Source organism: Hippocampus zosterae, chromosome 3 (genome assembly GCF_025434085.1).
Source record: "Hippocampus zosterae strain Florida chromosome 3, ASM2543408v3, whole genome shotgun sequence".
NCBI lineage: Eukaryota > Metazoa > Chordata > Actinopteri > Syngnathiformes > Syngnathidae > Hippocampus > Hippocampus zosterae.
In genome coordinates, this window is record NC_067453.1 from 24536619 (window position 1) to 24560093 (window position 23475).

Consider the following 23475-nt stretch of genomic DNA (forward strand, 5'->3'; position numbering starts at 1 on the left):
CGGTACAAATATTGATCTGTCATTTTACATGCCTGTCAAAAAAAAACCCAAACAAACAAACGGCAGTCAAAAAAAATCTTTACTGTATTGTTTCATATTGTGGGGGACCTGGAAAGAAATGGTTCTCTTGGTTTTATAAGTAAAAAATATTTTGTAAGGTTTGCTTGTGAGCAGGATACCAGAGGTCCTTTGTCATTTCAATGTAATTTACCATTTTGTTCCCCATAAACATGTATGCTGTCACGTCGATAAATTTAAGCATCATGTCATATAAAAATTGGTAAACGAACGTTAGAGATTAAAATAACTTTATGAATACAGAAAATTGTCTATTATTGACATTTTTAGCTGTCGTTTCACTGACTGGTACCTATGGTTAAATTTAAATGATAAATATCCATATAGATGAGGACAGGGATCCATGTGAAATAAATGTGTTTTATTTACTTTATTTACTTTTAACGACTATTGTTCAAGTTTAGCGGTAAACACCGGAAGTCGTTAGAAATTCAGTTTATACGGATTACATTTGATTTAGCTTTTTTATGTTCCATATATTTACCTGGATTAAATTTCGCATTCTGTGCTGATGTGGAAAAAAAATAAAGGTCTGAGTTTGAATTAAAAATACATCGAATTGGCATCGTGATCTATTTTTAGTTTATGGTTTTAAAACATAATTAACTATCACGTTTAATACACGGTGTATGGAAATAAAGCAGCTAAAATAATGGATAGATGAAAATGAAATTATTGTTGTCAAAAGGATGACGATACAGTATTTACCTTTTACTCCGATAAAACTCTATGCTGTGTTTCAAGGAGACCCACAGCGACACCGTCAGGCGGGCGGGAGCTAACCAATAGTCCACATTGGCTTGACTGGCTGAATCCTGCTAGCTTGGTTCACGTTAGCCTGGCTGCCAACGAACAACCACGAACAGACACGTAGCCCAGCAGACAGACGCTCCGCGACCCTGCCGCTGGATACCAGGCACATGTTCGGTTCCTTCGGAGCCACTACTTGCGGGGGGAAGAAATGCTATCCACGAATAGGCATCTGAGCACCGCGCACTAAAAAAACAAAGGTGAGCGCTTTAAATAACCTTCCCACCTAGCCTACCGCCGCAAGTATTATAACGCCTCCACTGTCATTTAATATATTAAAACAAATCAAAAAAGTCCCTTAGCCGGCTAGCTGTCTAGCACAGACCAACGCCGACTGCATTTTAAAATGTTGCATGGTCGTTTGAATTCGTGTTGGTTAAATGTGTATTAAATGTACTTTTTGTAATGTCAAAATGCCGTGTGGCACTTGACAGCTGTCCCTAACATCTTGACCATCTCGTGCAGCTCAAATAAGCTAAATAGCTTAGCAATTTGGTCATGTTTAGTTAACTATTGTAATATTGCAAATAATAGGAATGAAAATGATCTTCTAAACGTATTGACGTATTAGAATTATATATGACCATATAAGTCATATTTGAGGGAAAAAATTGTGTGTAGAGTTGAAAGAGGTGGTCAAACAGTACTTTAAAATGCGTATACTCGTTTAAACAAAATAAAGTCTAAGCACTAACTCAACTTATTCTCAAGTCAAAAATGTATTAGAATTATATATGACCATATAAGTCATATTTGAGGGAAAAAATTGTGTGTAGAGTTGAAAGAGGTGGTCAAACAGTACTTTAAAATGCGTATACTCGTTTAAACAAAATAAAGTCTAAGCACTAACTCAACTTATTCTCAAGTCAAAAATTCTGACTCAGGAATGTATTAAAATAGTAGTAGAAAGTACTGTATACATCGTTTTCAAATGTAGGTGGTAAAAGTCAAAGGGTCATCAGAAAAATTAATTCTAAAGCCACCTCAAAAATATACTTAATACAGTAACAAAGTATTTGTACATTATACTTTCCATCATTGTGTAAATGCAACCAAACTTCGCTTTGCACTTCGTCTCATTCCTTTTACATTCTCAATGGTCACATAAGTGTAAAAACCACGTTTGAAGTAACTCAACAAGAATGGGCTATGTGTCATTTTTAACCGTTTTTATTGTGATGCAAGTGTGAAGCTCACTCTTTCATTCTAAACAAAATGTCAGGATGACAAATTTATGGAAGTAAAGACTTTGAACTTGTTGAACTTTCACTTCCTCGCCCTACACGTCATTTACTTTAACATCTTAGTTTAGAACCATCCTGACTAAAACACATTTTTCAGAAATCCCACTTGTACAAAAAAAAACGTTTCAAAGATTTTTGGGGATCAGTTGAAATAACGCACGGGAGGAAAAAAAACTAAAGTCAGTACAAGTGTTATTTAGATTTTATTTTAAAGCATAGATGTAGCGGGATGGATAAACTACTGTATCTTCCAAAATTTTAGATTTGATTCTTGAGCTGTAAACGATCAGGTCGCGCAAAATTGTCACATCAGAGCCATAACTGATGAGGTTCTTCCTCCATCTCCTCATCTTGTTTCTTGCGCTTCTTTTTAGTTGCCTGGCAACTGCTAGCTAGCGTGTGATTTTTGCGTGGGCGAGGGGGGTTTACGGCTTGTGCATTGTTCCCAAGTCTTTTTAACGGCTCACATGTTGTGCTTTTACACGGCATGCACACACACGGCTGACAGAATTAGTGGCGTTCGTCACCTGTACTGCAATGCCAATTACGGTTAATAAGTGCTAGCATGTTGTTACCTGCTATTAGCCACATTTGGAGTGAGCCACGCAAGGCTGCCTTGTTACGGTGGGCGCTGTTCCTAGTTCTGTTTAGTGATGAAACTTAAGTTCCCGAAGCCAGTTCAACTCAGCAATACTGAATTTGGTTGGCATGTCCATAATGAAAAGAGCCACAAAAAGTCCCAAACAGCCATACCTAAAAGGACAGGGAAGGTGTACCATTTTAATTTGAAGCCACAACTGTTTTATGGTTAGTTTGGAGATTTTCCGTCGGCACCTTTCAAGATTACCTTATTTTGGAGATTTTGTGCATGTGCTACTACATTTAAACCACTTACACGAGACAAGTGGGCGAAGCTTAATGGCAAAATTGTTTTTCATGATGGGTGTAGGCAGAGCTTTGCGATAAATTTTGATGACTTCCCATTGGCTCGTGAGTGTTACACATAATATTTAAAAAATATATTTTAGGCTTACTATTTCCCAGGTGTCCTCCAAAGTCTGAAAAACTGCAAAAGTTCACTTAGACTTTAGTGTTTAATGTCATCGAAACATTTTGCTGTGCATGTTTGTTTATCTAATTCCAGGTTGTCGGAAAATGTTGTGTCGGTGTCCTTATAAAGAAAACAAAAAACACTCACGGTACGAGCGTTGGGCCACAGGAGGCCCAAGCTTGAAAATGTGCTCCTAGTGGATGCTTCCTCTTTGGGGAGGGAACCTCTGATGTAATTAACATCAGCCCCAGAGGCATTTTTATCTGCGCAAAAGGAAAAGTGACAATGACTTACACTCATTCATTTAAACCTGCAGATGTTAAAATACACTTAATGCGTGTTTAGTGAGAGTTGATATTTTGGGGAAATTTAGCTTGTGAATTTCAATTTAGCAACATGGAATTTGGTAGACATGTCGAATTTGAATGGAGTTAATTTTCAAGTTCAGCCCTCAAAACTGGTCTTGTATCTCATTCTGAGACTAGGCTGTGACTAAATACTCTATAGCTTGTCTTTAAATGTCACCACGTGCGAGCTAATAGTTTTCTCACAGCGTTTTGATGTACGTGTAGCTTTAGGTGGCCCCCGACTAGCTGAAATAATGATTGTCATTTTGGTTGTTTTATTACATGACCTCAATTTTTAGGCCGAAAATGTTTGAAATTTGTAAACAATTTCTCCAAATGCCCCCCAAAAATCTGAAATCAGCTTCAAAAAATGGCGTCGTCATGAGCTGTTGATTTACATCACGATGTCGTAAAAAACATTTGGAAACTGTAAAAACGATTTTTTAAAGTCATTTGTTTCCATTTGCATTATATTCATATTTGGCTTGACATGCATATTAGATGGAGAGATTCTTAATGATAATAACAATCATCATCCTGTGATAGTCAGCCATGGTGACATGAACATACCCTCGTTTCTCATCCAGTCACATGTTTCCATTTGCCCTTCATTCCTTTCTGTCCCGTCTCACTCCCTCCTTCCTCATCCATCCATCCATTCTTCCATCCGTCCTTGCTGTGACGTCACACGTGTGTCGTGTGTCTATTGTCTGAGTGAACCTTCGGCGTCCGTCCCCGGGTTTTTCTTCCTTCATCCACCCCCCCCCCCCCCCGCCCCCGCCCCCAAAACCGCTTCAAGGGGCAATGACAATACAAAAGCATAAAGATGGATGTGAGCGAGCAAGCAAGAGAGCGAGGCGGCATGCCAGCCGCTAACTGCTTCTGACCGACGCTGAGGAGTGTCGGCGTTAAAGACGTTTGTGAAGCTCCGCCAGGCCTCTTTTGTATTTTTTGGCATCCGGGACGTTTTACGCGTCTGGCGGGCGGCTGCATTGTGTTTCTTTGATGACCCCTGCTGTGTAGCTGCCTGCTCACCACCCCCTCCCCTCCTCTCTCTGTCTCCCCCCCCACCCCTCCATCCCTCTCCTCCTCCTCATCCTCCTTTCTCTCCATCACAGCTCCCGATCCAGCCATGTTCGGCACAGAGTCGTCACGTAAGTACCGCCGTCGCCACCGTCCTTCCTACCTCTTGTGTGTTTGAATCAACCACGGGAGGGAAACTGCAGATGTATCTTGCTCGCTATCCATCTGTCGTGCAGTTCCTCTTACTCTTTCTGTTGTTGCTGGTGGTAGAAATCCAGGATCTACCATTTTAGCCCCACAAGCTAGCTGGTGGTCCCGCCGAGATTTGCCTCACGTTCTCTCACTTGCCGCTTCCGACTGTGTCTGCTGTCTGTGTGGACATGTAGGTGTCTGTCTGTGTGTGTGTGTGTGGGGGGGGGGGGGGTAGTCATGTATCAGAAAATAGATGCTATGGCCTCCCGTCTAAACACACATTTAATTGTAATTACACGCTTATTGGCGTTCCGCTTTTCAAAAATTCACCAATTTGCCTCTTTGTTTTGTTTATTTTTTATATCCTTCTGAAAACTACCCGCAGATATTTGCTGATAAACTCACCTATTCGCTGTGTTTTTATGACCCTCTTGGTAGCAACGTGACAAGATTCGCTCAAAATGCCGAGTCAACTTTGAATGGCTAATAACTAAATTGCACCCATTTTTTGGAAAATTGGATGATGGGTTGCGTAGAATTTTTTTTTACTATTATTTGTGTCTGTGTGTGCGTGTGTGTATGTGTGTGTGTAGAGAAAGAAAGGCCTTCCTCAGGAACGTTTTTTTTGTGTGATCTTGCCTGTAGAAAATCCCCTTTTGTCTGCTACTCAGGGTAACCCATCTCCAATTGACTGACAAGTTTCAATTAAAATATCCGTTTTGTATCCTCAAAAACCCAACTTCTGTCGGCTAACTAACGTATTCTATTTGTGTGCAGCAAAACGACTAAATGCCGCTTCGTCGTGTTTGCTTTGAAACCCGCGCTCCGCTAATTGATTTGAGTCTGCAGACCTCAGAGCACTACTCAGTTCAGAGTCAATTAGCGTTTCCTTAATGTAAAACCATTCAGTGATTTATAGCGCACGAGCAGAATTTTAAAATATCTTCTATGGCTAACCGTGAGCCACTGTAAGGCCTTCCTGTAAATAGTTTCTAAAAGTTTGTGTGTGTGTGCGTGCGTGCGTGCGTGCGTGTGTGTGTAATGTTGGTGTTTAAAGTCTATGACTTTCTTTTGTAGCCTGAAAACATTTTTTAAACAATCACACCTCGGGACAATTCAGAGTGTTCCATTAACCTGCCGTGCATGTTTTCGTAATGTGGGAGGAAACTGGATTACCCATAAGAAAACCCACGCAGGCACGGGGAGAACATGCAAACTCCACACAGGAAGGCCATAGCCGCAATCGAACCCTGCACTTCTGCACTGTGAGGCGGACATGCTAACCAGTCCTCCACCGTACCGCCTGTAATCTAAATCAGTTTCTGAAAATGACCGTCTGTGTTCATTTGAGTGTGAGCTCACCCAAGAACCAAAAATGATCGAACATCTTTGTTTTGGTCGCGCGGTAAGAGGATGTCATTGTGTAGTCTGAACATCGAATTGATTCAAGAGGCTGTGTGACCGGCGGGTTTATTTTTGACAACTGCTTGTAAAACACTTGTACGCCTGGAACGTGCTAGCTGTTACAGTAGATGGGATTTTTTCTGCCCACGATCAATGTTTGATTGGCAGCAGCTTGTGAGAGGGCGACACTATTTTCACATCAGTCCAGAGGCATTTTTCAACCATCCGTGCTCCAGTTTGTCCACCATTGGCTAGTATAATTACAACAAGCAGTTGTCTGTGTTGCCATGGTAACACTCGTTTAAATAAAATAATAAATGCGGGTGGAAGGGGGGGGGTGTAATCACAACAGCTCAGTGAGAGAGAGAGCGATCGTGTTTCTGTGGTAACTGCTGACTCGGGCTATTTTTGTCTTGTGAGCTCCGAGTGCAGCGAGCCACAGAGGAAGAGGAGGAGCACTTAATGTATGGATTGGATATTAATAAAGGAGAAACGTGCGACGTTAAGTCTGGATGACACGAAACAACAAAGAGTGACTTCATTTGCATTGCCGTCGCAAACGAAATTGACCAATGGATCGAATGCGAATCGGTCAAAATTGTGCTGCGTTATATCTCAATGTCACTTCATAAAATGTAAAAATGCTGACATTTCCAGGTTATAATTGTTTTTTTTTTTTTTTTTTTTTATCGCAGGATGTCTTTCAAACTAAAATAAATTAGATAAATGTAATTGATATTCATGAAAGCCAACATGTAAAAAGAAAGAAACCCGATCCTGCCTGGGAAAAGTTGAATTGACGTTTTTTGATTTCTATTTGTATGTAATGAGTATGACCTCATTAGTCCCAGAACGAGCCAATTGATTCGATTTGAATGAAGACAAAAGAGTTTGGTGTCATGGCTGAATGTCCTGTAACGACATGACATTTGCATGAAGCGTGATCATCCCGCGGAAAAGTGGAATTAATTAGCATTATTTTTGCTTAACACTTTCAGAGACAGCGGATACTACAGTGGACAGTTGAACATGTTATCGGATTACAGGGTTAAACCAAACAAAAGAAGCTCGATTTGCATTGTGTTGTTGACGACATTAGTAGAAAAATGTCGACTGCATCAAATGCTAATGAAGGTATTCCGTACCCACGTCGTGCCTGATTGATTGTAAGACGCTAATCTTCTTTTACGGCGCACAATCCGATCATTGAACGTGCCTTGTTACTTCAAGACGAAGGCTTTTGATGTGCGTTGTGTTATGACCAAAGTTGATGAAGCGATGGCTTTATAATGAATACAGTGCATTCCTAAACTAATTCACACATTTGTGTGTGGAAACGAGCAAAGAGGAGCCTCCACTCTGCTTTGGAGGTTGCCCGGGTTACGCGCTGTAGGACCCTTCCGCAGTCCCCGCGCAGCTTCATTCCGAACCGTGTAATCTGATGGCCGGCCGTCTGGCGCTGTCGGGTTACTCGTGGCATAGTGGCGTGCGATTGCTTCTGTCTGCCTCTACTTGCGCAGTGAGCCAATGGCAGCAGTCCACAGTGGGGTGTTTCTTTGGTGAGCCGGAATAACTTTGTGAATCAAGGAACTTTAATTTACCCTTTTTGTCATGCTAATGTTGCTGCGAAATGCATTTTCTGATTGATCGGGTCGACTTTTTGTGAACAAATTTGAATGACTGGTGTTGCTTTTATTTTAGCAGAATTCTGCTTCCTCACTTTGTTTTAGCCATGCTAATGCTGTGGCTAATTTTATTTTGGTAGGTTTGTCTCTGTTGTGATGGCCAAAAGTCTCCATCATCTCTTTCAAAAATGGGAGTAACTCCTTGCTCACGTTATTCCGAATGTTTCAGAAACCATAATTTTTTTACCGTAACCTGAATATTGATTCCATGTAAACGTAGTCTGACTCCATTTTGATAAAATGAAGATGGTTTTTGTTAGTTTTGCACTTCCTGTTTGTCTCTACCTCATTAGTTGGCTTGGCCATTTCTGTCGTTGACCAACTTTTTGTTAGCCAAATGACTTTGATTTGAATCCCGGTGTTCTATTTGAGTCCATCTGTTTGTGATGTTGACTGGAGACGTAGACTGCTGCGTTAGCTTACCGCACTAACCTCCGTACGCTTGTCACTCGGGTTACTTTTGAATTTAATGCGTTTCATGAGTATTTAATTCTACCGGAGCAGCACAAGACTGGCCAGCTACTCCTACGTTAGGCAAATATACTGGAGTGTGCACCAACTGCGTGACTGGAAGAGGATGAAGAGTCAGCAGCAGCAGCAGCAGTAGTCGTCGTCAATGAGCTCATTCTGAAAAGGACGAGGGGCTCCACTCCACGACACTCAATGGCCGAGCAGCTGCGTTCTGTTTGCACACGCGTCGACCGGGCTGGCCCGCCGCTCATCTGAGTGCCGCCTTTGTCCCAACCGCGCTCGCCACTTCTTGATGAATGACAAACCAGACACTCGAAGGTCCATCTTCTTTGCGGCTTTTGTAGTAAATAAAACTGATACTATGCAATGGAAAATGCAGGCTGTAGGAAGTGATATGTACTTGCTATAAATTAATGCTAAATATTAGTGTTTCAAGATCAGCGTACGGGTTTGATTGGAAGATTCCAGCCTGGGTTATGGTTTTAAAACATGGTTGATTTTGAAATAAGGGTTAAGGTTTCAAAGTGAGGTTTCAAGACAGGGTAAGGGTTTAAGCTTAAAACCAGGATTGCAATTTTAGCCTAGCCTGGTTTAGGGTTTGAAATTGTGTTGACCAAGCCAGGGTTAAGGTTTAAAATAAGGGTTTGGGTTTCAAGACCAGTGATGGGGTTTCCAGTCTGTGTTTGTGTGTTTTGATCTGGTAGAGCCACTGGCGAGCCCCTTCCTCTCTTTCTTCCATGATGAATTCATTCTTCCTCTCTCCATCCTTTATTCCTTCCTTCAATAAATTCCTCTAAAACATATCTAAATATGTAGGTTTTATGACCATATTTTAAAAATTTTTTTCCCTTCCACATTAAGCTATAGTGAGTTGAGGAGCTTCATTTTAACAATAGTACAGTAATAGTAGTCCTTTCCCATCATGCTATAGCATTTATATGAAATTACAGTTCAAAAAAAAAAATCTGCTATTGGTGGCGGGGCGAGGTCCCCATTCCCACCAAATAGCCATTAAAGTGAAGGGGAAAGAAAAAGAACTTGAATGTGTAAACCAGGAAACCAAACAAGACTCCTCCGACTTCCTTGTTAGAAATAACACAACTAAAAGTCACAGAAAATTGTCCACAATGAATCACTCAAGTCATTTTTTTCCCCCGAACTTTTACTCATCCGCCATCTTTCTGCCTGGTCTCTCCGCAGTAAGCATGTTTCTCAACACCCTGACACCCAAGTTCTACGTGGCTCTGACGGGCACCTCCTCCCTCATATCAGGACTCATTTTGGTAAGAGCGCACTTTGTTTACGTCGCAGTAAAGCAGGGCTACGTTTTAACAATGACATTTTAGTGTCTTTCCGCTGAAAGTGGAAGCGAAAAACGCTAAACCCCAAATATCCAACCCGAATTGTCCTGATTGGTGCTTTTTCGAATGCTGGCGTAAGGCGGTGCTCAACACTCTGCCGTCTGTTGATTGGTGGCTTGAAAAAGACTGGCAACAAAACCAAGAGGGATTTAAACCATTATGACTTGCCATCCGTTGTTTGTTTAGGCGTGCCCTGACCTTGACTGACGACCAGTTCATTGTTCATGAACTAGCAATCTGCCGGGATCGGGACGACTGAAGCAAATCTGCTCATTCTTATTTACCTCTTCAGTTTCTGTGTCGCCGTGCGGCTTTAAAATAACTCATCTGGTAATTAGGCTCGTTTTTTCCCTGCAGGCTCCTCATCTTCGCACGCGCTCCCCGAGACAATTCGCGAAAGTTGTAATTCCGCCTAAGCGCGAGCGGCCAGGTGGCGTCTTTAACACCAGATTGAGGGTTATGAGCAAATTTGTCCTGATGTCCTTTTAAAACATGTTAACACACATAAATTTGGACTGGCCGATTTATCAGTTTTCTCACTTAATTCATAGGAATTTTTTCTTTCATTTTTAATGCAATACAGTAGAGCTAGAGTATGAGTATTACGTTTCACCTTGAGCAATAAGAAAGCAGTTATGTTTGCATTTTGCAACAGCATTGCACTTAGGGTAAAGTGCTGGAACACCCGTGGCCATTAACATTGTCTTCTAGCATCCCAACATTCAAAACCTTCCGATTAATGGACGTCGTGTTGCTCCACAACTTCACGCATCTAATTGAACTCCACCGTGTATTGTTGCTGACATCATTCCAATGCAGCAATAGGAAAGGTTTTGTGCTCACGGGCCACATTTGAGATTTTTTTTTTTCTAAACCAACAATTGGGCCATCTTATATGAAGATGAGTAAAAAGTGTAAAAGAAAAGTAAAAATGTGTATGTCAAATCTGTATTTTATTCATGTTTTTATACATGTATTGATGATAAATTAGCAAAAGAATAATTTCAACAAATTAGTTTGTACATATAAATGATGTGTAAAACATTTGTTCAATTATAAATAAAATTCATAGACCCTCATGTAAAATTATTTACTACTTTTTGCTTCTTTATTTTCAACAAATTCCCCAATTATTGACATGAGTGAATACAAAATTAAGTTGGTTGAATGCTTTTATTCCCCATGACGTATAAATGCGTCCAAAAAAGACACGACAGCCACCTATCCATGACGTAAGCAGCCCCTGACTGACAATTAGGCTTGTCTGCATTGTAAATCATTTCATATCTGTCCAGCAGGTGGCAGCGGGATTTTTTGTTTGTTTGTTTGTTTGTTTGTTTTTTTGGGGATCAGCCAGGATCTTGCTGCACAACAAGTCAATTTTATGTTTATGTTAATAACTTCAAATTCCTTCATTATCATTTCAAACTCATAATACTGAACTGCAATATTTTGTTGGCCTGGATTACATTTTCAAGACCCCTCTTCCAATGCTTGCCGCTTCTCCTTCTCTTGCAGATCTTTGAGTGGTGGTACTTCAGGAAGTACGGCACCTCCTTCATCGAGCAGGTGTCTGTGAGCCACTTGCGCCCCCTGCTGGGCGGCGTGGACAGCAGCTCCCCCAGCAGCTCCAGCACCAGCAATGGTGAAGCTGACTCAAGTCGGCAAAGTGTGTCGGGTGAGTAGCCTGGACGCTCACCGTCTACCGCCAGCTCCTTTTAGTGCTGGGTTAACTTCTTTTTAAACACGTATGACATGATGGAAGGTTCAAACACAAAGTGAAGATGATGTCTCGGCACCTGTCTTGTTTCACCTCAGACTGACTGTTTCCCCGCTTAAAATGGAGCCCGTTCTCCATTTTGGAGTGGGGAGGCGGGACAAGTTGGTCCCTTTTAATTCTTAGTTATCACATCTGTCTTGGCGTTTCAGTACTTAGCTTCTGTTTACACGGCTGCTATTTCTAAGTTTGCCTTCTTTGACTGAAAAAATGAATAAAAGTACTCTCTGTCTTCTACAGAATGTAAAGTTTGGAGAAACCCGTTGAATTTATTTCGAGGAGCCGAGTACAATCGGTAAGTGACAGAAGTGAGACCCCTCACATATTATTTTTTCTGTCTGTCTGTCTTTTATGTCTCTTTCATGTTGAGTCGCCTTCACCCTGGCATTCCTCCTCCTTGCCGCCTTTGAGACGTTCCCTCTAATCGCACTCGCTCGTTTTCATCGCCGACTGGTTTCCCTCCCATTTCTTTTATCTTTCGACGTCTTGATCTTCACTTTTTCATGATTCCCTCTCATTTTTCTCTTCTCTCTGCTTCTTGCACACTATATGGACAAAAGTATTGGAACGCAACGATTACTCATTGTGAAGCATTTAGGGACGTTCCTTTTCTCATAAAGTCGTGCTCGGATGAGTTTCATGTGGAAGAATAACCACGAGCAATTGACATATGGACAGAGATCTGACGTAATATCGGAAAAACAAAAAATAATTGTCACCCCACTACCCCACCTCATAAACTGCAATCCCAAGACACCTTCATGTTACTCCAAACAGAATTACGTGTAGCTTACTCGAAGTGCAAGTACCCGTCCGTATATGTCGCCTTCGCAACCCATAGCAATTGTTTCAGAATAATGAGACCTGCGTCATTTGTCAGCTTGAGCTTTTTTTATACCCACTCTGCAGGACAAAGTTGTTGATTCTGTCCCGGTGTTCCTCAGGTACACGTGGGTGACCGGCCGAGAGCCACTGACGTACTACGACATGAACTTGTCGGCCCAGGACCACCAAACCTTCTTCACCTGCGACTCTGACCACCTGCGGCCCGCCGACGCCAGTTAGTTTCACCTCTTTCTAGTGTGCCGTTCCAGACCTTCTTGATGCTAAAACTCTTTATTTCTTTCTTTTCATCAGTCATGCAGAAGGCATGGAGGGAGAGAAACCCGCAAGCGCGCATCTCGGCCGCACACGAAGCTCTGGAACTGGAAGAGTACGTAACACTTGTTCTATTTCTTCTCCAGGATGAAGGGATGGGTGAAAAGAAAAATGTACCAAACTAGGATGAGAAAGTGAAGGATGGGGTGGGAAGTGATGCGATTCATCGGAAAGATGAACAGAGTGAGGGAACAAGTGATACTCGTTCCAATGAATAATGATGATTTCAGTGAATTGAGATGCGAATTGAGATGTGAGTGTGGTTACACAACAAAATAAACTTGTCGGCCCAAGGTATCATTGTATTGAAAAATAACATTTAACACAGCCACCAATTGCACCTTTCTTAAGGGGTGTTTGTGGGCAGAGAGTGATTAGCGTTTCTACATATTAAATGACACACACACAAAAAACAATTACAAAATAGTCACAAAATGTCTTCTTAACGCCCCAGTTAATAAAGATCATTGAGTTTCAGATAGTAAATGATAGTTTCAATCCTGAAAATGTAAGTGGGTGAAGCACGTTACCTTGTGGAACCCCTGCGCTAACATTCAGCCGCTACAAAAGGCTATTCCAAGCTAAACGCGTTGTCGTTACGACACAGCTGCGCGACGGCGTACATCCTCCTGGCAGAGGAGGAGGCCACCACCATCATGGAGGCTGAGCGCCTATTCAAACAGGCGCTGAAAGCCGGTGAGGGATGCTACCGCCGCAGCCAGCAGCTACAGCACCACGGCACGCAGTACGAAGCCCAGCACAGTGAGTAGGCACACACATGAAAAAGAAACTTTACAATTCAACTCAGTCCCCTGTATCATGGAAGTGTTTGACCTTGTTTCTTCAGGAAGAGACACCAACGTGTTAGTGTACATCAAGAGGAGACTGGCCATGTGCTCCAGAAAGCTTGGCCGGACGAGAGAGGCGGTGAAGATGATGAGAGATGTAAGTCATAAAATGCATCCACGCCAATTCACACCCACACACATATCGTGTGTCCGCTGACATGTGCGTCGCCCCCTGTCTGCTATTACATGTAACAACAGTTGTGTGTTTTCCAGTTAATGAAGGAGTTCCCTCTTCTCAGTATGTTCAACATCCACGAAAACCTGCTGGAGTCACTGCTGGAGTTGCAAAATTACGCCGACGTGCAGGCCGTACTTGCCAAGTACGATGGTACGACCATACGCACGCACGCACACATGTCTGTATATGAGGTCCACTAAGAAACAATAAGATGCAAGCTGTACAGGTCATGTGTCAGAGTATGACACACGCATGTCAATATACAGGAAAAGCATTTAATGTCTCTGCCTGTCACTATACGTCACTGGCATGGTTAGAAGAATGAACATTTTTGGGAGTAAATCAAATCATTTTCAGACTAATTAAGTGAAACTGGCCCATTGATGATCTTGCACTGCATACTAACTGGTAATTGACTTGATGCCTCCCCTTCAATAAGTAGTAGTTGTGTGTGCGTGCGTGTATGTTTGTGTTTGTGACAGATATCAGCTTACCCAAATCTGCAACAATATGCTACACAGCAGCTTTGCTCAAAGCCAGAGCCGTGTCAGACAAGTGAGTCGCGCTTCTCGACACTACTCACTGCGCACGACATGACTAACCACTGCACCACACGAACAAAGCAGACACAACCTTTAATGACACTCAGTGACGCTACATACTACACAAATTAAATGTCACACGGCACTAAACAACAGACTACCACGACACATACACACATAAATGCTACACGACAAGACGCTGCATAGCCCAGGTCACAACATTAAACGAACGAGTTGGCTCAAAACGTTTGGGATCATACTTAAGAAAAGAAGGCAAAGTGCATCGTGCCTATTGCAAAGTACAAGTGGCTTAAGTTACACAAACGGCACATCTCGTTAAAAGTGAAACGGTGAGCCAATTTAATCGAGGCTACCACCCCGAGTGATAACAAATTGTAATCTCTCCACAGATACTTAGCACGAAGGGAATGTAGACCTTACAATCAGAAAATACAGTAAGCGCAAGCGCATTCTTGGGCAACCTGCTGTTAGCCTCAACTGACAGTGTCGCCAAACACTTGGAGCGGCTAAACTTGAGCCAGTAAACAGCCAGACAATTCGACATCGGCATTCGCTGACTGTCATGTCGCTCTGCAGTACTGTGAAACATCAGGGTGGCGACTCCAAGTCGACAAAAAAAAAAAAAGAAAAATAATACCTGCACCTCACAGGCATCTATTTTGGAACTCTGAAACTTTCTACACTGCTGCTGTGTGCATGCGTGCGTCCATTCAGGTTCTCTCCAGAAGCTGCGTCTAGACGAGGTTTGAGCACCGCAGAGATGAATGCAGTAGAAGCAATTCACAGAGCTGTGGAGTTCAACCCTCACGTTCCCAAAGTCAGTGTCTCTCTCTCACTCACACACACACACACACACACACACACACACACAGGCGTGTTGGTGGTCCCGTGACTGACTGTGTTCTTTCTCTGCGCCGTGACTCCTTCCCAGTACCTTCTGGAGATGAAGAGTCTGATCCTTCCTCCAGAGCACATCCTCAAGCGAGGAGACAGCGAGGCCATCGCGTACGCCTTCTTCCACCTGCAGCACTGGAAGCGCATCGAGGGAGCGCTCAATCTGCTGCACTGCACCTGGGAGGGCAGTAAGTCGGGCAGCACATTTTGAAAAGGGGGAGGGCGAAAAAAAAGTGTGAATTCTTTCTTGATGCACTCTATCAACTTGTACTCATCAGATGTTTCCATGTGTGTAGCGTTCAGAATGATCCCGTACCCTTTGGAAAAAGGTCATCTCTTCTACCCTTATCCCATCTGCACAGAGACGGCAGACAGAGAGCTGCTACCCAGTAAGGCAGGCGCCACACACACACACGCACACACACGCACACACATTGACGCCAAGCCGGAGTCCTGCGAGTTTTGCTGATGTCTCACACGCACATCAGTGATCTGTTGTATTTTTTTCCTCAGTACGTTTCATTTATTGTTGGCATTACAGTGAGCCCTCCTTATTTGTAGGTGTTAGCGACCAAGCCCTGATGCAAATCGCAATTAACGTACAAAAACGCGTTCAATTGACTATTTTCATGAGTTAAACCTTAAATATACATCAGACGATGCCGCCAAACACAATTTGGTTACACATAATTGGATTTGCAAAAAAATGCGCTAGGAGTGAGAGGAGTCTGGGATGTCTGTCGCCTTGATTTATGATATTTGTGAAATGTTGACGGCCACTACTGCCATTAGCAATCTGGACTTTTTTTCTGCCATCATCTTGAGAAGTGTACCACCCTGCTTTCTCGGCCGTCAAACCCACAAAGAGACCGGCCTACCTGTCGGACCTCGACTGGAATATTCCATCACGTTGCTATACGCTCTCAAGCTTGGCCGAGTGGCGCCTCCGAAAGGAATCTTTGCGCGTTGCAGAAAGAGTCTGCAAATTTGCCAAGAGGCACATTTCCAAATTGTTCCTTTCTAGAGAAAATGTACCGAGTAGTTGAGGTTTGACTGTAAACTCCTTTAACTCCGCCCACTTCCAGCCCCGTGACCACGTCGCTGACTTGCCGCTTTGTGTGCGTTTGTGTGCGTGTAAAGCAGTGTTCCACGAGGTGTCGGTGTACCCCAAGAAGGAGCTCCCCTTCTTCATCCTCTTCACGGCCGGCCTCTGCTCCTTCACCGCCATGCTGGCTTTGCTCACGCATCAGTTCCCGGAACTCATGGGCGTCTTTGCCAAAGCGGTTAGCACACACGCTCAAGCACACTCCCAAATGTTGGAAATGATGTCAATACTGTCACAGAAATGGTCATCATTCAAATGTAGTCCCATTTGAACATCGTTTTCATCCAAGTATTAAAAGATATTAACTTTTATTGTCAGTTCCAAAAAGAAAATGGAAATATTTTCCTCTCATTTGTTTACCATCGACATACAGTATACAGTATATTCGTCAAACATGATTTTCAACAGTCTCACCAGCACTGTGAAATTTGAATTTGTAAGTCAATGTAAAGAGAAAACAAACTCCTGAGTCTGTGAGAAATCATGATACAGTTCATGGAGTAATAAAGTCAAATTTTAAAAGTCGCTGATGCAGTGAGTGCCATGCAGTGAGTCAGCATCACTCAAACCGCACATCTTAGTTTTATATCTGTTAAAAAAAATTGCCATCCAAAGCCATTTCCCAGTCTTGATTGTGTAGTTTTAGTTTGTTGTGCCACAAATACAAAAAACATTACCGTCAACCACTGTTCTGCTTGGCATGTTTTTCACAAAAGGTCTGTTTTTTCAATTTTTTGGGGAGGGTTGGGGGGGTTATAAACTGGTGTTTTGGGGTGATATTTTCTTTTTAATCGAATAGATGTATGCCTTCTTTTTTTCTTTCATGTTATCTATTTTTCTCATAAAATCACACTTGTGTATTTCCAGTTCCTGAGCACGCTGTTTGCACCACTCAACTTCATCATGGAGAAAGTGGAGAGCATCCTGCCGTCCAGCCTCTGGCACCAGCTCACACGCATCTGACAAACTTGACTCTTTTTTTGTTTTTGTTTTGTTTTTTGGATTATTTAAAAAAGGTCTTTGTTGTACAAAAACAAGTTGCCATCATTAAAAAATGGGGGGCGGGGGGGACACAACATAGTGTTCCCTCACTATGTCGCGGTTCATCATTCGTGACCCCCCCCCAACATTAAAACGCAGTGAGTACACTCATGCAGAATCGGTTGTCGACCACTGCCCTCGCTCTGAGGCTCACTCACTACTATCAGACCCTCCTTGAGTCACATACAAAGACTTAGTCCATGTACGAGTAGCCTCAATTCAGTACTCTTGAAGACTGAATACGGCCCATTCATAGAACAAATGTCTCATGAGCAACCCCACTGCCAATGCAACTTTTGGCCTACCAGTACACAATAAAATTTGACTAGTTAACTACTGGGCGGCCCGGTAGTCCAGTGGTTAGCGCGTCGACCTCACAGTGCAGAGGCACTGGGTTCAATTCCAGCTCCGGCCTCCCTGTGTGGAGCTTGCATGTTCTCCCCGTGCTTGCGTGGGTTTTCTCCGGGTACTCCAGTTTCCTCCCACATTCCAAAAAACATGCATGGCGGGCTGATTGTAAAATCAAAATTGTCCCGAGGTGTTTTTTTGTCTGTGTGTGTCCACTAGGGGGTGCCATTAGTCCAAATACTGTGATTCCTGTGAAAGACGGGTTTTAAATTTCTCTATTGAGAAATTAATATCAAGTTCATCGATTAAAAATGTAATAATTCCCTGATGACATGGTACTCTGTCTTACTTTGAGTTTAGCACTATCTTTCTCCCTCATAGGCAGCCTCTGTCTCAGGAACATCGTATGACTGTGGCACAAATTTATTTTGTTATCCGGTACTCTAGCTTCCTCTTATGTCTTACCCGCCAGGAATTCACTTCATCAAATCTGCATCACGTTTCTGACTGCTTACTTGAGTTGGCATGCGCGAAACACGACAAGGTTACCTCAAGCGCGAAAGAGAACAAAGCTTTGCCTTGTTTGTATGATTCCCTGGGCGCTGATAGAGGAGCGTTGAGGCGCCTGTCAATCAGCCTGACAAATCTTAGGAATGTGGGCGCACAGGTTTTTGGACTTCAGGTGACATCATTACAACCAGCGCTCGCCCAAGACATATATAACCTAGGCATTTACTATGATAGACATGCCAACAAAATGTCATCTTACTTAGTGATACTGGCTTTGGGGGCGAAATTTTCAAAATAAATTCGAAACACCTGCTGCCTGCGCGCCACAGTCACAGGATGCTCCTAAGACAGAGGCTGCCTATGAGGGAGGAAGTGAGCGCAAAACTCAAAGTAAGACAGAGTGCCGTGTCATCAGCGGATGAACAGAGGACCGCTTCAGATCTTAAAGGGACCATCAAGCTGTGAGATATGGCTCATTTACCAAGTCCCCCTTCCTCCCAGGATGCTCTTTCCTCCTGCTCTTGTCAATGGCCTTACTGTCTTCGCGCCCCCGCCGTCCCAATCAGATTCAAACCTTCCCGAATCAGAAATCACTTGTCACTTCACAGAAAATTGTCAGTTCACTGACTCCATTTTGTGGACTCAGAAGAAACGCTGCAGTCCAACGATTCGATTTATCGGTTTCCTGACTTGACCCTGGTGGACTCCGAAAATGCTGTTGTATCGTTTCAACTGACTCGAGATATCAGACTTACAGTGTGGACGCCGTTAAATCGGTTTATGGGTTCACTGACTTGATCTAGCTGACTTGGATCATTGGATCGGATAGGTCAGTCGAGTTAGCAGACTAACCGTAACAACCCCCCCCCCCGGGTGGATTTGGTTCACTGAATCAAGTCAGAAATGGCAGCTATGTTAAGCCATTCCCACTTCCAATCCTAAATCTTTCCCTCTCATCCATGATCTGTCCTGCTCATCCAGCGCATGGATTCGGGGATCTGGAGCTCATCCCGGTTGACTATAACTGAGGTGAGGGTTGTTCTGGAACGTCACCGGGTGCTTAATAAGTCTCATTGTGTTTGGCGGCCAACCAGGAGAATTTGTGCCGTCGGGAGCCCATATCAAAGATTGCGTCACAGAGGGATGCTTTTCATCCGTCTGCTCTTCAGAGAGCTTCCATGTGTTCACCTGGACCGTTATTCAGAGTGGATAATCACAAAGGAGAGAACGCGGTCTTAAAATGAAAGAAAGCCGTCCTTGGCTGGATGGCAGTGCTCGCCATCACCGTTGAATAATAAGGGGACTCATTAATGGACTCCGTTGTGGCAACATGCTCATCTGACAGCCCTTTGGGATTCCACACATGATCACAGGCAACACAACGCTACACATCTACATGACTTGACACAACCCAGACACTACAAAACGGTCAATACCAGACTACATGACACGAGATGGTACGAGAATACAGCACAAGTATGTGCTGTATTGTGACACAAATGGCACCACCAACCTACAACATGTTATAACACAATACTGACATGACCGGACACGGCATGTTAATATTACATGACACGACACGATAATGCTTTGTGGCGCGACTCAACAAGACACCACTTTGGGAAAGAGGTTAAAAACAACACTCCACTACATGATAAACTGTGTGACTGTACACATTCACAGGCCCCGTCCTCCAAAACCTGCATTTTCCGGCCGCATGGCATCTCTTTCGGCGCGACTCGACCACAGGTGGTTTCCAAATTCTAGAAAAACAATTCTCAGGCCGGGTCCTTGGACGCCTTCGAAGGCTTCTCTTCTGGTCGCCTCCGTCGACCCCATAAACCGTGGTGAATTTGGACCGACTTCATGTGAATTTGAATTCCATGTGCGGTCGGGACGCTCTGAAAGTGACGTCCTGTGGCCGAAATTGCGGCCTTCGGGGGACCCAGGCTCTGAATTTGGACACAGCTATGCTAGAAGTATACGTCACACTATAATAGAGAATACTACACAATACAATATGATACTCTAATACCTGGATTTCATAGCTTGGTACAAAAAAAGACAATGCTTCTCTACATATACTGTATATGCTCCTCAAAACTATTATGTTCTGCTATAGAAGCAAGTGCTTTGTTCCCACATCACGCGCATTTGAGAGTATTGAAATGGAGAGTATGAGGAAACGTCAGCGGCGCTGGCTGCCAACGTTTGACCTAAATAGAGACGCGCTAACCTCATTCTGCGCCAGCAGCCCGGATCAACTACATCCGCTAATCCTGAAACCACATCTGGGAGCCGAGAAGGCCTCTGTCCTCCCTTTCCCGCCGTGACGGGACAAACAAATCCATAGCGGGGAGAGTTGAAGCGGGAGCGTTGACTTGGGTAAGATTAACGGAGCGCTTCTGATTCCACGGACACGACAATGACACATCGGGCTCTTTCCCAGCCACCACTGTACGTTGTACTGTACACTATGTTCATTTCATATCACTTACAGTTGGTTCTATTTAGAGATAATTTACAGCTGCTGCTCTCATACATTTGTTCAGCACTTTACTACACAACAATACACTTTACTGTTCAATACTATACAATGCCACACTATATTTCACCCCACTAGTATCTCATACTATGTGACACACTATTCAGAAACTAGATTGTACTTTACTGCACCACCAGACCACTACAGAAGTCTATTCGCAACAGTACTAGATGATCTACTTCTGGGGTCCCCAACCGCTGGGGCGTGGACCAATATGGGAGACTTTGGGGGTTGCTAAAAAAAATTAAAATGGGCGCGGAGGGGGGGGGGGCACTCATATATTCTGGTATATTATACTATGCTGTAGTTTGCGACACATTTTGATAGAACAGAGTGATGATGATGATGATAGATTTTCGAGCAGCTTTCTTTCTCGCCCACAAATGTTGTTGTCAGTCACCACGGAGCACGCGCCTCCTTTTACATCTGGATTTGTCCGCCTGCCGGGCCCGCCCCCCTCCATTACTCGCCTCCCTCCCTCCCATCGTTTCCCTCCACCGCTGCTCCACCGACTCATTGGTCCGCCGGCTCCTCTCCACTCCTGTCCCACTCGACACCCCTCGCGCCCCTCTTCGTCTTCTCCTTCACCACCTTGTTTCCTCCTCCTTCCTCCCTCCAAGTCGGACTCATGTCGCCCTGTGTGTGCGGATGACTCTCGTCCAGCTGCGAACTAGTTAACGAGCGGCGGCGGATGAGCCCGCGCCCGCTCTCCGGCAGGCAGAGCACCGCCACAGTACGAAGATGGCGTCGGAGGGAGCCAGCGGAGAACAGCCTCCTCCCCCGGCACAGCAATCGCTGACCACCGCCGTGCTGGGAAGCGTCGACACGGTAAGACGCCGAGGGGGAGCTTCGCGGAAAACACCTGGGGCCGGTGAAAGCGGAGGCGGGTGCGGGGGGCTCTTAGTCAGAGTCAGGGCGAGGAATGTCGCCCATGAATCAGCGGTGAGTGGCCGCCGGGCTCCTCGCGATAATGTCCGGAGGACAACAAGCGTCCGCGTCGCTTCGGCCCAGAAGAACCGAACCAGACAGCCCACCCACTCCATGAAAGATAGCGCCTCATGCATCGTAGCCGACCGTGACAATAATGACGAGGTTTACTTCAGCTTGGGTTCCTTCGTGATGGAGAATTCTTTTGTTCGGCTCGAGGCTTCTTCTTACCTTCGTGCCGTGATGGAGAAGTGACACATGAAATTGCTTCACGTTGCTAGCAGCGATGACATTTGCAGACGTTTTGTCAAACTATAAGGCCATACGGAAATATTTGAAGTGTGGATGTGGTGACAGGTTAGTTTGTGACATGGTGCAGGTTCTCAAGTGGATCCAAGCGGAACTTCTCAGATTCTCTGGGAAGCGTTTGGACCCTGCGGTGGTGCTATTTCTTCAGTTGGCTGTGACCAGATGCTCCAGCTTCATTTGTTGACACACACCTACTTGCAGTGGTGCCAAGTAATCAACTACAAATATAGTTTGTGACTGCATTTTGGTACATTTTCCAGGTGTCACTTCTCTACTCGAGTATTTATTTTCTTGACAATTTCACTTTTGCTCCCTACACTTGAAAACAGGTCCATACGTTGTATTCCTTATTTATGAAAATAATGACTACTTTAAGATTTTGAGATACTTCAAATCCATGGCCCAATCAAATGCATATATTTTTTAAAATCTAGCTCCAATGGCAAGTGCGTTTTGCCAACCTAAAAAAAACAAACCCCCCCCACCCCACCCTCCAAAAAAACAACAACATACAGGTATGGTATAGTTTAATTAGCTGTGTGAGTATTCAGTATGAGTATGTTAAATGAACTATTTTGTTTTTTTACTCATTGTGCCGAGTTTCAAAAACAGTTGTTGTATATAATTGACAGTCAGTGGTGCGCCAATTGTGATTGACGTATAAAAATCTCGACCGATCTCACTCATGGTTGATTGTATCGGAATCAACAGCATAAAATCCCGATTAGGTCACTCCACGTAAAAATGAATTTAGAAATATTTATCCATTTCAGAGTTGGCACCTTTGCAGAAGTATAGGAGTTGACTTCTTGACGAGGACTACTTCTGCTTTTACCAGATTATTTTTTGTACCAGTACACAAGTATCTGGGCTCGAGTACTTGCAGGATTTCTGCCGACATTGCCTTGTTCTCGAGCGTTTCGGTGCCTGTCCATGCTGAAATGTTTTGCAGTTGAATCAATAATAAGGCTTTGTCTATTTTGACATTTTGTTCACGCAGACTCTGTGTTGTGACCCTAAAAAAAATGGAAACAATGCTGTCATCATCCACTTTAGTACCATATGACAAACATGTACAGTGTAAACTTTCACGCTACATTTTCCTACATTCGGAAAATCAAGTGATGTCAGCATTTGGTTTGTCACCTAAAATTTCTGAAAGAGACATTTGGGAAAAATGTGGGTCAGGTGTCAAAATATCACAATTGTGCATCCCCCCCCCCCCCCCCCCTTACATGGACAGGACAGTGACAATTGTGGCTAGTTGAGTATCGGGTGCTTAACTTCAGTCTGGTAGCGGACGACGCTCTTGTCTTGTATGGTTCATTGATCAATATTTTTTTCCCCGTGTTTTGAGATTTCCTGTTTCATTGTCAGTCCTTGAATGCACCTCGTGCACCAAAAGTGAAACTGACAATTTCTGCTTCTCTCCTAATGTACAGTAGCTAGTAATCACCTCTGTAGCTGACATTGCCATTACAATTTCTCTGTATTCGCTAACATTTTTTTTAATCATGTGTAAATGAATATTTTAATGACTTGATAGTGTCAGTGTAAAATGCTAGAGAGCCTATCATTCTGGCCATATGTGATGTGACATCGGTCT

General features: G+C 43.7%; 2 protein-coding genes across 6 annotated transcripts in view; both read left to right on the forward strand.

Moving 5' to 3' along the window:
- The first annotated feature begins 822 nt into the window (after positions 1-822).
- Positions 823-17906, forward strand: LOC127597878 (suppressor of tumorigenicity 7 protein homolog). 4 transcript variants are annotated; one of them, XM_052061232.1, is made up of 16 exons: positions 823-1088; positions 4649-4684; positions 9506-9588; positions 11185-11344; positions 11684-11738; positions 12388-12503; positions 12581-12656; positions 13209-13363; positions 13449-13546; positions 13648-13777; positions 14110-14182; positions 14905-15007; positions 15122-15272; positions 15381-15473; positions 16228-16367; positions 17057-17906. In XM_052061232.1, the coding sequence occupies exons 2-16, from the start codon at positions 4663-4665 to the stop codon at positions 17150-17152; spliced, it is 1551 nt and encodes a 516-aa protein (XP_051917192.1). In that variant the 5' UTR covers positions 823-1088; positions 4649-4662; the 3' UTR covers positions 17153-17906. The 4 variants fall into 4 exon arrangements, with proteins under 4 accessions (XP_051917192.1, XP_051917191.1, XP_051917194.1 ...); XM_052061231.1 differs by having other exon boundaries at positions 825-1088; positions 16225-16367; XM_052061234.1 differs by having other exon boundaries at positions 825-1088; positions 13663-13777.
- A 3108-nt stretch (positions 17907-21014) lies between these two features.
- cttnbp2 (cortactin binding protein 2) overlaps positions 21015-23475 on the forward strand; it is a 38933-nt gene continuing 36472 nt past the window's right edge. The window contains exon 1 of one of the 2 annotated variants that reach the window (XM_052061213.1): positions 21015-21461. In XM_052061213.1, the coding sequence (XP_051917173.1) occupies positions 21375-21461 (87 nt within the window). In that variant the 5' untranslated portion in view covers positions 21015-21374. The remainder of the gene's footprint in view (positions 21462-23475) is intronic. The other variant, XM_052061212.1, reaches the window with a different exon arrangement.